The sequence below is a fragment of the Belonocnema kinseyi genome, chromosome 6 (genome assembly GCF_010883055.1).
Source record: "Belonocnema kinseyi isolate 2016_QV_RU_SX_M_011 chromosome 6, B_treatae_v1, whole genome shotgun sequence".
Lineage (NCBI taxonomy): Eukaryota > Metazoa > Arthropoda > Insecta > Hymenoptera > Cynipidae > Belonocnema > Belonocnema kinseyi.
In genome coordinates this window covers 123,909,501-123,926,646 of record NC_046662.1, presented here as the reverse complement: position 1 = coordinate 123,926,646, position 17,146 = coordinate 123,909,501, and the positions used below count along the sequence as shown (strand labels likewise).

Genomic DNA, 17,146 nt, shown 5'->3' with positions numbered 1-17,146 from the left:
TCAAGAAAATTTCAATTCCAAATGTGCAAAATTGAAGAAATATAAAATGTAAATCCAGAAAAAAATTTTAAAAACCAAAAAAGACAAATTTTCAAGAAATATTCAAATCCGAATCAAAGCCAAAAACAGGTATTTTCGATCAAAAAAAGTTGAATTTTCAACAATATAGATAGATTTTCACTTGAAAAGAAGATGTCAACCAACCAAAATAGATCAATTTTGAACCAGACATTTGTACCCCTAATCAAAAGAATTGATTTTCCATCGAATAAAAAGAATTCTTAAACGAAAAGGATGAATGTTGACAGAATTATCGAATTTTGAAGAAAATGATTCAGTTTTGAGCCAAGTAATACAATTTTTGACAAAAAAAGAACAATCAACAAATTTCATTGTAGGCGTCGCGACTAAAAAGAATAAGTATGCTCACGCACATACATACACACACACATATCTTCCATTGTGTGTTTATTTTAGAATTTACAGTATTTAATTTAAACAAATAAAATTGACACCAAATAGTAAAAGTATTAACAAAAAGATGAATTTTCAATCACAAAGACTAATTTTCTATTTGAAAAAATATTTTTTAACAAATAATATAATTTTCAACTAAATTAATTTTCAATCCAAGAACAATAATATAAAAAGTATTTAAAATAAGATAGAACTCACTTAAAATCAGGCAGGTTCTACACACTATTTAGTGGAACTCTCAGCGATTAAAATTGTTTTATAGTAAATTATGCAAGGCGGTTTTTCTGATATAAGACAAAAACATCGAAGTAGGACATCTATGTTAAGAATAATAAAAAATAGATTAATTTTTCACCCATAAAATAATTTTTAACTAAAAAGTTGAAGTTTCAATAAAAAATATCAAATTTTAAACAAAAATAGAATTATTCAGTTTTTAGTTTATAAAAGTTAATATTCAATCAACAAAAATGAAATTTTCTACAGATTAATTCAAAATTTTAATTTAAACAGATGAAATTGACACCGAATAGTAAAAGTTTTAACAAAAAAGATGAATTTTCAATCACCACGATTAATTTTCTATTGACATTTTTGTTTAAATTAATTATTTGTCCATTTTAATACTATAAATATCCGTACATAGAATTTTTAAATTCAGAAAAAAATGGTCTCAAAAATTTTTAAAATGCGCTTACTTTTTGAATTTCTATCAAAAATGGCTGGTTAACGTGCTCGTCCTTTACTTTAGCACCTTAAAAGAGTGTACCAATGATGGATTTGATCCGTTCATTTTTTCTAGAGTTATCGTGTTTACGGAGGAACGGACAGACGGATGGACGAACTGGCAGACAGACGCCATCGTAAAAAACTGATTTTCGGATTCAGGGGGTCTCGAAACGTGGAAATCCGTTGAAAAACTGTGAAGTGAAATTTCCGACAATTCTAATACTTTCTCAATCATAAATGATGAGAGTGCAAAAACACGAATTTTCTTCGAAATATGCACATTTTCAAACAAATGGTTGAATTTTCAACTAAAAAAGATCAATTTTTAATTTAAAATATCAATTCTCCACCAAAAATGATATAATCCAATTTTATTTTACATAAATTCATTTTTAACTAACTACGAAGAAATTTCCAAAAAAATAATCGAACCCTCAATGATAAAGAAGATGAGTTTTCAACCATGAAGATTAATTTCCCTGTTTAAAAAGACGTTTTAAAAAAATTATATTTTTAACAAAAAAAGTTTTTTTTAAATAGAATTTTTCTATCAAAAATGGTGTAATCGACTTTTCTCTTAAATAAATTAATTTTTCACCAAAAAAACAGATAAATTTGTTTCCAAATAGTTCAATCTTTGACGAAAAAAGGTCGATTTTAAACCAAAAGAATTAATTTTCTATCGAAACAAAAAAACTAAAAAATTGAATTATTAAGTAAAAAAGGTCAATATTCAATTTAAAATATAAATTTTCAACCAAAAATAGTAGAATCGAAGTTTCTTTTGAAGAAATTGGTTTTTGACAAACTGAAAAATATTTTTGTTTGAATAACTGAATCCTTAATGAAAAATATTAATTTTCAACTAAGAATATTACTTTTTTACAAAAATTTAAGGGTTTTCTACAAAATCTAAAAAGTTTTAAACAAATATATGATTTTCATCTAAAAAATATTATTTTTTAACCAAAAGTAATATGAGTAGATTTTATCATTATAGAACTTAATTTAAAAAAATATAAATTGAAGAAAATAGTTGAATTTTCAATCAAAAAGGTTCGCTTTAAACCGAAAGATATGAAGCTTCAATTATAAACTTCATATTCAACGAAAAATGGGATAGTGCAGGTTTTAGTTAAAAAAAATAATTTTCAACTTAAAGAAGTGCAATTAAAAAAAGCTGAGTTCGCTACCAAAACATATTGCTTCATAAAACTTCAATAAATTAATTTCGAAAAAAAAGAATTGTCAGAAAAATGCTTGAATCCTAAATCAGCAAGAAGAATGTTCAAACTAGACGATTAATTTTCTACTAAAAAATACGAAATTTAACAAAATCCATAAATTTTTAAACCATTAGTTAAACTTCTGACTAAAAAAGATTACACTTTAATTAAAAAAATTAATTTTCTACCAAAAATGTCATAGTTGAATTTTCTGTTAGAAAAAAATCACGCGCATCAGCACCGTGAGTCGCGGTGACCACAGCCGTTTTGTTCTCTCCGTGTAGGTAAGTTCTGAACTTCAAGTCGCTGAATCGATCAGGAAGGGAATTATGTTCTTTTTAGATTAAATTTTAAGAGAACTATTTTTTCGTTATAAAAAAAAATTCTATGTTCAGAAGATTAATTTTTAACCAATAAGATTAATGTTCTACAAAAAAGATGAATTTTCAACCAATGACTTGATTTTTAAACTATAACGGAACAGTTTTTTGAAAATTTTTTGTCGAAAATGTTCAACAATTTAGTTGATTTTTTTTCTTGGTTAAAAACTTATCTCTTTGGGTAGAAACTTGATTTTCTTACTGAACATGAACACAATAAAAATTTAACTATTTTGTTTAAAATTTGTCTTTTTTGTTTGCATTCGACTACTTTGTTAAATTTCAAACTAATTTAGTAAAAATGGATCTTTTTTGGATTGAAGATTCATAATTTTAGTTGAAAATTTAATTCTTTTGTTGAAAATTCTTTCTTTTTTTGGTTGAAAATTAATCTTTTTTGTTGAACCTTTCTCTATTTTTTTAGGGTGAACGACCTTTTACAAATTATTTTTTTTTGTTTGAAGATGTATTATTTTAGTTAAAAATTTATCACTGGTTAAAAATTAAAAAATTTTCTTGAAATGCAATTTTTGGTTCAACTCAGCTGTTGTTTTAAAAAATCATATTTTTCAGTTTTTGGTTGAAAATTTATCTACTTACTTAAAAGTTTAACTATTTTGTTAAAATGTTATGTTTTTGGATGAAAAAGTAACTATTTGGTTGTAAATTCGTTAATTTTTTTCAACTGAAAATTAATCTTTTTCATTTTCAGTGTAAACGGTCTGGTTCAAAATTTGGTTTTTTAATGAAAGATTTGCATTTACAACCGAATAGTTTAATTTTTACTCCATTTGAACTTCCTGACGTTTCGGTACACATGCGTACCTTTTTCAAAGGTTCTTAACCTGAATAATTATATTAAAGATTAGCAACTTTAGTCTGAACAAATATGATGGATAATTACGTAGATTCGTAGATTTAAATACATTGTTACCTGAGTTGATGATGGTTTAAAATAGTCAAACAGATCAAATTTCAGTCAAAAAAACATAACATTTAAGTCAATTGTTAGAACAAAAAAATTAATTAAAATTTAGTAATTTTAGAAGTCTCAAAAAATACCGAGACTTCAATTGATTAGACTACATTTTTTAAAAATATAGTACGAGAAAACAAATTTACAAACTTTAGTACAGAATAACTATCCTCTTGAGTTTGTAAATGACATCATTAAAGAACGCATTCATGAGATTTACAATAACAGTAATAAAACTAACAAGAAAAGAAATTGGAGTGATACTTACAATAGATTTAATTTAAATGTTACTTTGCCTTACATTCACGGCCTATCAGAAAGATTAAGAAATTCACTTAAAAAATTTAATATCAATGTTTATTTTAAAAACACTAATACCTTAGATAATTATTTGTTAAAAAGAAAGGACGTCCATTCCATTGAAAATTTATCTGGTGTTATTTATTTAATGAAATGTAAATGTTGTAATAAAGCTTATATAGGTGAAACTGGCAGGAGATTAAAAACTAGAATTGCTGAACACAAAAGAGATTGTGAAGTTGGGAATTTTAACACAGGTCTGTCGCAACATTCTCGGAATTTCAATCATTACTTTGATTTTGATTTTAACCGTATTAAAATATTAGCTACAGAAAAAAATACTTATCAACGACGTATTATTGAGTCTATTTTTATAAACAAATATCGTAAGATTTCAGTTAATTTACAGACTGAAATTCTAAATATTAATAAAATTTATCAGAGTATTATAAAATAAGGTTTTTAATATTAATCATCTCTATATGTATATATGTGTATATGTATGTATGCTAAACGTGTGCATATATGTATGCATATGTATGTATGTGTACATATACACATTTTTTTAAATTTCTTATTTCAAATTTAAACTCAATTACGCGCTTCCACATCAGTGGTTTTTAATGAAAACTTGCCTATTATATCATCGTTCATTACGTATTCTTCATGTATTTCTGAAACTGTCAATTTCTGTTCGTCCGTCCTAACCTACGCTAATTTGTTTTCTCGTACTATATTTTTAAAAAATGAATGTAGTCTAATCGATTGAAGTCTCGGTATTTTTTGAGACTTCTAAAATTACGAAATTTTAATTAATTTTTTTTTAACAATTGACTTAAATGTTATGTTTTTTTGATTGAAATTTGATCTGTTTGACTATTTTAAACCATCATCAACTCAGGTAAGAATGTATTTAAATGTACGTAATTATCCATCATATTTGTTCAGACTAAAATTACTAATCTTTAATATAATTATTTAGGTTAAAACCTTTGAAAAAGGTACGCATGTGTACCGAAACGTCAGGAAGTTCAAAAGGAGTTTTTTCTATTAAATAAATATCTGAGTTTCGAAGAACATGTTTTTTTGACTCATATTTATTTTGCGATTTACCCAAAAAGGGTTACATTAAAAAAAAAAGAATTCTCAATGGAAACGTAGTGGTGGACATCTTAAAACAAAAAGAAAATATTTGCAAAAAAATATTTAAATTTTTAACCAGAGTTGAATTTTCGAACCAGTATGTAAATTTTCAACAAAGTAGTTGGATTTTTAATCTGCAAATATGGATTTTCGATAGAAAATGTAATATTTGATATTTCAACGAATGCAGATGCTACCAAGAGATGCATTGTAAAAATTAGGAAAAGAATTTTCAATTATAAAGATTAATTTTCTATAAGAAATTCGAATTTAAACCAAAAGTAGAAAAGTTACTTTTTCACAAAAAATTAATTTATTTCCGACAAAAAAAAAACAGAATTTTCAAAAAAATAGTAAATTTTTTAACCAAAGAGATGAATTTTTAACTAAAATTATGAATTTTTTCAACTAGAAAGACGAATCTTAAATAAATAAAGAATTGTTAGTTAGGAAATAAAAAAATTTGTCCCACTTCTTAAACTCTTAAGTCAAAAGACTGTTTTTCTCTAAAACAGTTATGACACCTTTACCTTCCATCTACCACCAAAACCAACATTTTTTACACCTTCACCCCACAAGATAAGTTTTCAAGTAATTATTTGTTGGAAGTGTTATTTTTAATACAAAATTTCATTAATTTCAATGTAATTTGAAATATAACAATTTTTAGTTTAATTTCAAAGAAAATACTTATGTTTTTCATAAACTTTAATGTGAAAAGTCCAGGGGAAAGTGGGAGACTTAATTAATTCCGATATTCGACAATTGGCAGAAATTTGCGTCCAATAATCTAATTTTTTCCAACTTTGTAAGGATTTATCTACTCTTGTAATCAAAATTCGTACGGTAGTCATATATCGCGTTTTTCATTACAAAGTAGTGTAATGATTTTGTATAAATCGGAATAATATAAGTTATTACTAAAAATTTTATGACATTGAACGCATGAACTAATATTGGGGAGACTTAACCAAGATTTTCAGGTTTTTTTTCATTACCTATAAGGTCATTGATTACATCGGCACACAAAAAAAGTGGTCTGTCCGACAGACTACACTAGCATATCTATATGTTTTTGGGGTCGCTGAATTCGAATCCGTTGTCCAAATAACGAAGTTGGCTCGTATTTTTCTGAAAAACGAAAAAATAGACGTAAAATAGACAAAAACAGCGATTTTTCAGGTATATTTGTGCAAATATATATATATTTTTTCTCGCCCGGTGGACTTAACCAACATATTTATATGTCTTTTGGGTGGCTGTATTCGAATCTGAGGCTCAAAGAACCAATTTGGCTCATAATTTTTCGAAAATCGCAAAAATAGACGTAAAATCAACAAATACAGCGATTTTTCTTGTATACTTCTGCAACAAAAAAATTTTTCATGCCCTGTGGTCTGAATGAGCACATCCTTATGTTTTTGGGGTCGCTGAATCCGAAGCCGGGGTCAAAATAACCCAGTTGGCTCATATTTGATAGAAAAATGCAAAAATAGAGGTAAAATCGACGAAAACAGCGGTTTTTCGTGCATATTTTTGCAAAAAAAATATATATATATCTCTCCATCCCCGGTTGACTTATTCAGCATATCCTTATATTTTTGGGGTCACTGATTCTGAATCCGGTGTTCGAATAACCCAGTTGCCTCATATTTGATCGAAGAACGCAAAATTAGACATAAGATCGACGAAAACCTTTAAACCTTAAGCCTCTCAACGCTTATAGGATTCTTTTATTCTTTATTTTTCTTTATATCGCTTGTATCGAACTCTTTTGTCCTCAAAAGACCTACGTAGTGGGTTTGCTTTCGTTTCCTACCTTAATTGACTTGATCTCATTTTAAATTCCAACAGTTGTCAGCCATCATGTTGATATCCCAACATCCCTGATATCGCCTCTCCATCTATTTTATATCCTGGTGGAAACATTCGCCTTGCTCTTCACTAAAGTCTCCCAGGTTGTCTGGAAACTTATTTATATGCGAATGAAGAAAATGTAGCTTCAAATTCATAAGGCAGCCTAGTTTACCAAAGTTTGTTACCATTTCTGAAACCACATTTTGATAGTCTAGACTTTTCTTATTACCTAAAAAGTTTTTTACAACATTTTTAAAACTAAGCCACGCATCTTTTTCAGTGCCAGACATTTTTGTAATGAATTCTGGATCCTGCAACATTTTTCCTATCTGCGGTCCATCGAAGATCCCCTCCATCTTTTTTTTTTGTAATGACGAACGCGATCTCGACTGTCCCATGAGCACAAGTAACAAGGTGTTTTTGTACGAGGTGTGTTCAAAAAATAAGATGACTTTATGGTTTTCTCAAAAAATATTCATTTATTCCTCAATATTTATGTTGTCCCATTCAAAGTAATCCCCCTCAGATATAATACACTTGTGCCAACGCTTTTTCCAATCATCGAAGCACTTCTGATAATCATTTTGTGGTATAGCCTTGAGTTCTTTCAGCGATGCAGTTTTTATCTCCTCAATCATTGAAAATCGATGTCCTTTCATGAGTCTCTTCAGTTTTGGGAAAAGAAAAAAGTCACTGGGGGCCAAATCCGGTGAATATGAAGGCTGAGGCATGACTGTGGTGCTGTTCTTGGTCAGAAAATCTTTCACAAGCAACGATGAGTGAGCAGGTGCATTATCGTGATGCAAAAGCCACGAATTGTTTTTCCAAAGTTCCGGACGTTTTTTGCGTATCGCCTCTCGCAAACGGCGCATAACTTGAAGGTAATACTCCTTATTGACCGTACGACCTTGTGGTAAGAATTCCTGATGCACTACGCCACGGTAATCAAAGAAGATAGTGAGCAAAACCTTCACATTTGACCGAACTTGACGTGCTTTTTTCGGTTTTGGAGACTCAGGATGCTTCCGCTGAGAAGATTGGGCTTTAGTTTCGACGTCGTAACCATATACCCACGATTCATCCCCAGTTATAACCCTTTTGAGAAAATCAGGATTATTATTGACTTCATACAACATCTCCTGAGCGATAGTCATGCGATGGATCTTTTGATCAAAATTAAGCAGTTTTGGAACAAATTTCGCTGACACAGTCTCATGCCCAAAACGTCCGAAAAGATAGCATGGCTTCAGCCAACCGATATGCCAACATCTTCAGCAACTTCTCTGATGGTAATTTGGCCATTTTTCAACAACATTTCTTCCACTGCTTGAACGTTTTCATCTGTTATTGACGTGCTGGGACGTTCAGGGCAAGGTTCGTCTTCAACATCCTCTCGGCCTTCTTGGAACAGCTTGTACCACTTATACACATTTTTCTTACTCAGTATAGACTCACCGTATGCAACTGTCAACATTTCAAGAGTTTTAGAGCACTGGATTCCATTTTTCACAAAAAATTTAATGCAAACTCTTTGCTCCATTTTTTTCGAAAGAAGAAAATCACCGAGCACACCATACCCTTCTAACCTTTTACGCTTCTGCCAGAAAAACAACACGAGCTATATAGTCAAAACTGTGAACCTATGATCATGACGAGTGTACCAACACAACAAAATAAAAAATTTATAACTTGAATGTACGTAGCCCACGAAAATTGAAAAGTCACCTTACTTTTTGAACACACCTCGTATACCCTCATTGCTGTCCTAAAACGATTCCAAGAATTTTGAGATCCCCGCAAATTTTCCACTTATAAGTTCAGTAATTGATTTTTTCCAGGACAAATTTTAAGTTACTGTAATGCTCTTTCAATTCCGTAGAATATGCGATTGGAATTGGAGCGGAAACATTAGTATTATGCAATAAACTGCTTTTAGACTGCGCTTAGAAGAGTCAATGAATAGCCGCCAATTTTCCGGTCTATATAGTCCAGGTTTCATTTTTTCATTAATCCGTCAATGTTTTTACAATAGACTAATTTTCCAAGATAATTTTCTTCAGAAGTAAAAAACTGTCTAAACTCTTTTTTCCTATTTTTTTAGAAATTTGACTTAACTCCTTTAGCTAATAAGTTATTCTTTTTCAAAACGGTATCAAGATACTCTAAAGCATCTTTTGGGAAACCGAAATCTCACGATAAATCATTCAATTCTTCAGAGGTAAATAGCTTAGGAACTTTATTCTTTTCATTGTCTGGTATATACACTTCTGTATTAACATCGCTGCTTTCATCATCATCCTCGTCATTACCATAATCTGAAATGTCACTTTCATGACGATCAACATCGAAATCTTCATCAGTACTTTTATTTTCTTCTGCTTCAGTCGTCTATCTGTCAAGTGAAAAATTTTCTGAGTTTTTTGTAACAACGTTATTTTCAACAGATTTAGTGACGCTAGGTACATCAGGATATTCGATAGCATTTTTCTTTTTTTCTATTGATTTCTGTCAGTTTTTTCAAACAAAAGTAGCATTCCTCTTTCCGAAGAGGTTTCCTCCATATTATAGGTTCTTGAACCTTAATGGTTTTCTTATTTCCTTCTCTGTCTTTCAATCGATTGAATGCCTTATAACAAGCACTGCAAATTTTGCGAGGAACCCAATTTTCACTTTGGTTTTGAACTTCCATACCAAAATAGCTTTTATAAATTGTTTTAATGTCATTGCTGATTACTCTTCGATTTTCTAAAACCTCAAATTTACCACATATGTAGCAAAATGCATCTGGATCACCCACACAATTATGCGCTATAGTGAATGTGGATAAATTGGAATTGAAACAGCGCTTAGAAGACATGATCTGTTTTGATTTTGGAGTTTATAGTAATAGTATAAGTATAGTATAGTAAACTAATGATTTAAAAACACAAAAAAAAAAGAAACTGATAATCGTTTTCAAAACTGTGCTGAAGTCACATTAAGAAGCACGCTTAAAGAGATTGTCACTACTGTCCTCTTTACTAACGTGAAGTTCGAGCGCGACATTCCATTTTTTTGTTTCACAGTCATATGTTTTGACGTGAAGTTCGAGCAGGATCTGTCATTTGTTTTGTTCGATTTTACCTCTATTTTTGCGTTTTTCGAAAAAATATGAGCCAACTTGGTATTTGGACCCTGGATTCGGATTCAGCTACCAAAAAAACATATAGATATGCTGGTTAAGTCCACCGGTCATGATACTAAGGAAATAAGAATAAAAATCAACTGGGTTATTTGAACCCCGTATTCAGAATCAGTGATCCCAAAAACATAAGGATATGCTGGATAAGTCCACCGGGGATGAAGATATATATATATGTTTTTTTTTGCAAAAATATGCACGAAAAACCGCTGTTTCGTCGATTTTATCTCTATTTCAGCATTTTTCGATCAAATATGTGCCAATTGGGTTATTTTGAACTCGGATTCGAATTCAGCGACCCCAAAAGCATAAGGATATGCTGATTCAGACCACCGGGCATGCAAAATTTTTCTGTTGCAAAAGTATGCAATAAAAATCGCTGTATTCGCCGATTTTACGTCTATTGTGGCGATTTTCGAAAATGTATGAGCCAAATTGAAAAAATCGCTGCTTTCGTCGATTTTATGTCTATTTTTTCGTTTTTCAGAAAAATACGAGCCAATTTTGGTGAGACCTAAATGCTTTGGAAGTTTTTTTTACAAGTTGTGATGAAATTTCACGACTGACTTAAACATTCTAAAAACTGGTAAAATCTTTACGATTAAAAACAATAACCATTTTCTGTATTTAAGTCCATATTTCTGTTTTACCTTCTCAAGAATTTTTTCCAAGTTTAGTTCAAATTTCCCTGCAGACTTCGCATTGACCAAAACGAAATTCTACGAATTGAGTACGAGTTTTATGATTTAAAATTTTATAACGCCTTTTTCATTTTATATTTTTCAGTTTTTAATTCCTTCCGCACTTTATATTATTTTACTTCCTTTTGAGTTTTCCTTAAGCTTTGTACAAATTTTAAAAGTGATTTGGAATTTATGGAAACTGAATTCGAAAACTTTGACACAATTCTTATAATCAAAATTCTAAAAATACAGTTTCCATGTTCTGTATTCAACTTTTTATTTCTATTTTACTTTCTCAGAGTTTTTTCCGAGTTTAGTTTAAATTTTACTATCGACTTCGCATTTTTTAAACCAAAATTCTACGATAAATATTCAAAATTGTATGTTGATTCCACTCCAGTATTTCATGTTCAAACTTAATATGAAGAGGATCAAAATGCGTATATGTCTAAAATTCTCGTTTTTCTCGTTTCGCGATAGATAGCGCTGTAATCGACGAAATTCAATTTTTCTTCATTTTACTGTTACTGAGAATGCACGCTTACGATTCTGAAATACATTAACAATAAAAAGTACACTATTTTCATTGTCACATGACTGACCACGGAAAAAAAAGAATTTTCCAACTCGCTACAGAATCGTTGGACGAGTGCACTAAAACTTGTACATTAAAAATACATCGCAAGGAACATAGGTAGAATTTCCTTCCTTTTTATTTCGCTTAAAAATAAGGGCAATAGAGCTTCAGATCTCATTGGTAATTATTATTTTGAAAAACATGCCAAAACGTATGTCCATTCTTGAGAAGTAATTATTAAGTAATACGTTTACATTAACAGTGTTTCCTGAATATTCCTAAATTTTAGCTCTGGCATTATAGTAGATTGAGGTCAGCGGAGGCTATCGAAACATTACGTAAGTGTTTACTTTTTTCTTTCCTTAAATACAGTAAATTAGAAAAAATAAATTTGAGACAAAGCTCATTTTAGTTAGATTAAAGATTATTCCGAATACAACTTTACAATGCAGTATCTAACCGTATGAGCAAAAATTGAAATGGTTCTGGTGTATAGAGAAGCTGGAAGAAATCTTGATAATGCTGTCAATATCTACGCTCAGCGTTTTCCAAATAGAATTGTATCACGTGGTTTATTTTATCGTACTATTCCAAAATTTACTAACAATGCAAGTTTTCAACCTAAGAAAAAGACCCGTACAACGACAGCTACTGGGGAAAATAATGAAATTGCTGTATTAGCTGCAGTGGTCAATAATCCTCACGTTAGTACAAGAGAAATTGCTCGTGATTCCGGAATGTCTCAAAGCAGGATTTGGAAAATTTTGAAAAGTAATAAATTTCATCCGTATCATGTCTCTTTACATCAAGAACTTTATGGCGTTGATTTCCAGAATCGGGTAGCTTTTTTTCAGTGGGAACGTGAACAAATACAAAAAAATCACAACTTTTTTCGTTCTGTATTATTCTCTGACGAGTCGTCTTTTACGAACCATGGAATAGTTAATCGACACAACATGCACTACTGGAGTATTGAAAATCCGCAATGGCTTCGTGAAGCGTCCATGGACTGTCAACGTTTGGTGTGGAATAATTGGCAACAAACTGATCGGTCCTCAGATTATCGAAAGCAGCTTAAATGGTCTAAAATATCAAGACATTTTGGAAAATGAACTGCCAATATTGCCTGAACACTTAAGCTTAGAAATACGGCAGAACGTGTGGTTTCAACATGATGGTTGTCTGGCACACTATTCAGCGGTAGCACGAGAAGTACTTCATCGTGATTTCAATGGTCTCTGGATTGGTAGAGGCGGTCCGATAAATTGGCCTGCAAAATCACCAGATCTAACTTCACCAGATTTCTTTTTGTGGGGCTATCTGAAAGACAAAGATGATTCCCTGCGTACCTCGAATCGTAAGAGGCGAGGGTACTCACGTTAATAAATCAACCCGAATCGTGAGAGGCAAGGGGACTCACGTTAATCAAGCACCCCGAAGGGAACAGAAGACTGCTACATCCACTTCGTTGTTCCTGGGTTACGCTAAAAGTAGTAGTTTGTTTTAAAACTAATTCCGAGTATTGCAGAATCGTAAGCGTGCATTCTCAGTAACAGTAAAATGAAGAAAAATTGAATTTCTTCAATTACAGCGTCATCTATCGCGAAACGAGAAAAATGTTTTAGACAAATCATACGCATTTTTATCCAATGAATCCGAATATACAATAAAAAATAGGGGTTCCCATTTAAGATTTCGAACTGGCGCCCACCGCCACCCCCAGGGGGCGGTGTGGGGGAACCGATTTTAACATCAGTATATGTACTCCTCAGAGTGATTACATTTTTATTGATAATATTTTTTCATAGAGTGCCTCTTTTTCGAGATATTTGAAAGTTTCAAATTAAAAAATCACCTTGTATATTTATTGCGCAATGCGATTTTTGTATTATTGTCTGCATACGAAATCCATCTTTTAATTTCTTTTCATCCCAGGACCCATAAATCTTTCTTAATACGAGATACACAAAAAATACAAAATAAATCAAATTAAAGATCCAACAAGTCGGTCACGTGATCAGATTTCTACCTTACCACGACTTTTTTTATTTATTAACTTATTTTCACACGAAGCGCCACATCGAGTTGAAAATTTGGGATAATAAATCGGAAGCACTAAGGAAGATGGGTCTGGTTCTAAATTTTAATAATTACGGAAAAAGCAAAAAAAAATATTAACCAAAAAACCTTTTTTTATAATTATAAAAATTTAGGACCAAACCCACCATTCTTAGTGCTTCTTACTTAGTATCCCAAATTTTCAACATGATGCGGAGCTTCGTGTGAAAATAAGTTAGGAAATATAAAAAGTGGCAGTAAGATAGGAATCTGGTCACTTGACTCACTCATTACATGGCCTTAAAACTTGTATATGACCTACCTGCATTATTTCCACTAATCACAGGCGTGTCTTCCCGCCCATTCGGAAAAATGTAATGGTCTGCCGGCGTAACCTTAACTATTTGTAGGAGCAGTCATAATCTAGCAATTTTTTTAGTGTTTTTCTTTTTATCAGCAAGCCCCATTTCAAGCATTTTTTTCTTTTTTACCTACATTTTGTCCTTTTTGTCGAAAAATGACGAACGACAAAAAAAAACATAAAATTTGTAGTTTTATCGAGTTTTGATTAAAAAAAGCGACATTTGCGCGTATTTTAGGATCATTTTCATAAATAGATTTAATAAATATTTCAAGTTTGATAACGTACGTGTGTTTAGATTTTGAAACTGCATGCTGCTTTCTTCATGGATCATGTTTGCGGGTGGTGGAACTGTTTTCAGAGGTAAATTTTCGACTTTCTTCTTTCTATCTGATCGCTTTTGTGAATCGTCACAAACATCATCCTGTTTTTCAGTCACGGGTAATTTTTTTTTCTTATCAGCAAGAAGCTTTAGCTTTTTGGAGCGATTTCCACTGGGCTGCCAAAGATGGACTGTGTGAACAGCATTACCCTCCCTGAAACATTTTAGAATAATGGTATAACTTTCTCTGACTGTAATTTCATCAATTTAAAATTAAATTTTCTAAATCTTTGGTTAATATGAATACAAACCCTTGTTTCTTTCCCAATTTCCAACTATGGATGCCTGCTTTATGAAGCCTTTCCCTAATCGTATCGACGCTGCACTTCAGTCCTAAAGCAGGTGCAACGTATTTAGCAGCTGTTAAAGGATGCTGCGTTGCCATAGCAATAATTGCTTCATCTTCTTCTTTAGTCGTTATTCTTCTTCGTCCTTTTCTTTCTTTCGTTTGAACATTTCCTTCTTTATGCCATCGCTCTAGCCACCGTTTAACCGTCCGCTCCTGCAAGACGAGCATTATAACAATTCTGGTTTGGAAACTAACTTAAAAAAATATATAACAATATAGTAACTTACAGATCTATTAATCGCCAAGGCAATAGACAAGGTCGAGAGTCCTGCTTCCGACATTCCAATCATCCGATTCCGAATTTCAACGCTGGTTTCCAGCGTCCCTTTGACTTTGCCACCCTTCTTTTTTCTTCGTCGATTTGATCCCTCTTCTACATTTTTCGATGAGTCTCTCGCTGTATCGTGTTTGTCATTTGACATTTGACTAATATCGTTCGAACTACTCGAATTGGAACAAGCTTCAGAAATATCTAGTGAAGCAGACAAGGAAGTTTGGGTCAGTCGCTCTGACTGCTGCACTTGTTGCTGTTCTATACATTGCAGATGAGAATGGATATTTTGTGGTGGTCCCTCCACTTGCCGACAGACTTGTTGTTCTGCCTCTTGATGTTGTTCAGGACGACACTGTAGTTCCTGATGAAGATGTTGCAAATGTTGATTGTGCTGAATTGTATTTGTTTGCCCCTAAAATTTAAATATGATACGTGAAGAAAAATTCTTTAGCTTCCCTTTAAAATAAGTAACTTTGGCAATTTTATTTTCAAGTATAACTTAAGTTTACTGAGATTGTTCTCCGACACCGCCTTTTAATTTTAATCACCTGTGGATAATGATGACTACTCTGCACTAAGTCTAGAGGCCAATTTTGGGGGACGTTTAGCCCTGGGTGATGGTAAAGATGTTGCGGTTGCTGAACAAGGTCCAGAGTACTTGCAAATATCACTTGGGTGGACGATAACGGCTGAGAAGGCGTTTGTATTTCAGTGTTGGATTGCTGATGAACACTCTGCTGAGGAAAGATGAAGCTAGGCTGTACAACTGGCTGTTTCAGCGTCTCACTAGGTGCACCGTCACCAACATGAAGATCTTTTGCTCTAATCTTGTGAGGCGCAACTTTTTTCTTTGGAGAAGATCCGCCTTTCTTAGACTTATTAACATTTTTTCCACACCTCTTCTTCCCAAGTTGCGTGCCTGTAGGACGCCACACAGCTTGCTGAATAGTCCCTCCATCCGTCTCCTTTCTACAAATTGATATTTTCATACATATATATTTTTATTAAAGCTTGGATTTATTATCTTATCGAGTTTCTCGTTGAACCATTTAGTAGAAGTCAAAATTGCAGTAAATTTTACAAGCAACCAACCCTAAAGGAATTCTTTGCATATGTTTGCGTGACGGACTCCAGTTATGAATTCCAGCCTTATGTAGTCTTTCTCTCACTGTATCGACGGAACACGAAAGACCCAAAGCTGGCAGTACAGCTTTTGCGGCTGTTATCGGTGTTTGTGTCGCAAGTTGAATAATGGCATCGTCTTGTTCACTAGTAGTGGCTCTTTTACGACCACAACGCTCTCGTGTCTCCACTGTTCCTTCTTTATCGAAACGGTTCAACCATCTTTTTACCGTTCTTTGCTGTAAGTTTAATATTAATAAATTACCACAAACTTTATGATAATACAGCTTGATAGGACGGAACGGGTAAAATGTTCGCTCTTGGGAACGTTCCAGGAACGCAAAATATAGCTAATTTATACGTAAAAATGGATGGCACATTGAGGTTTTGAGTGATGCATACACTAAACTATAATATGGTATCCTTATTATAAACTGACATCGATTTTTACCTATCTCTTGTGGTTTATGCGATATTTATTGATAATAATAACAATCACTGTACGTCCTCTTTGGAGAGTTCCAAAGAAGCAGACATTTCACACGTCCGGGAACATGCCCGGAACGTTCCGAAGCTTCCGGCGGAACGTTTTATGTTATTAAGGCAGAGATTCGTTATAAGTTCATTACAAGGCGAACGCTAAAATGCAAGAAAAAACTTTCCGGTTTGGACCAGAGTCACAAATATTTTCTCGGTTACGCTTGAAAGATTCAAGCTTTTAAAGCTGGGATATTATTTAATTTGAAGTAATCAAAACTAAACTGTAAATTAAAGCAGTAATAGTGAAACAATTCTTAATTCTTAAGATTTTAAATAAAAACATAAAGCAGATAAAATTCACCAATTTCAAGTTGAAATATTTAATAATGTATAGTTAAGCGAAGTAAAAGTGCTGAAATTAACAGAATCATTTGAGCCAGGCAAAAAAAATTGTAGTTTCACATCTCCTCATCGGAAAGAAGTAAAGGAAATTAAAATCAGTTAATACCATTGACATATGAATAAGAGGGGACTAGGAATCTCGTAGCGGGTTTGATTTTACAGAGGGTAAGGCCGCCGTATTTGATTGTA

General features: G+C 32.1%; 1 protein-coding gene across 11 annotated transcripts in view; it reads right to left on the bottom strand.

Annotated features, from left to right (window-relative positions):
* Nucleotides 1-17,146, bottom strand: part of LOC117174076 — a 323,085-nt gene that overhangs the window by 98,057 nt on the left and 207,882 nt on the right. For 10 of the 11 annotated variants that reach the window (XM_033362751.1, XM_033362744.1, XM_033362747.1 and 7 more), the window contains 5 exons: nucleotides 16,046-16,314; nucleotides 15,502-15,922; nucleotides 14,907-15,365; nucleotides 14,582-14,832; nucleotides 14,237-14,484 (listed from right to left, as the gene is read on the bottom strand). In XM_033362751.1, the coding sequence (XP_033218642.1) occupies nucleotides 14,237-14,484; nucleotides 14,582-14,832; nucleotides 14,907-15,365; nucleotides 15,502-15,922; nucleotides 16,046-16,314 (1,648 nt within the window). Of the gene's footprint in view, nucleotides 1-6,320; nucleotides 6,363-13,909; nucleotides 14,091-14,236; nucleotides 14,485-14,581; nucleotides 14,833-14,906; nucleotides 15,366-15,501; nucleotides 15,923-16,045; nucleotides 16,315-17,146 lie in introns of those variants that run through there. The other variant, XR_004467252.1, reaches the window with a different exon arrangement.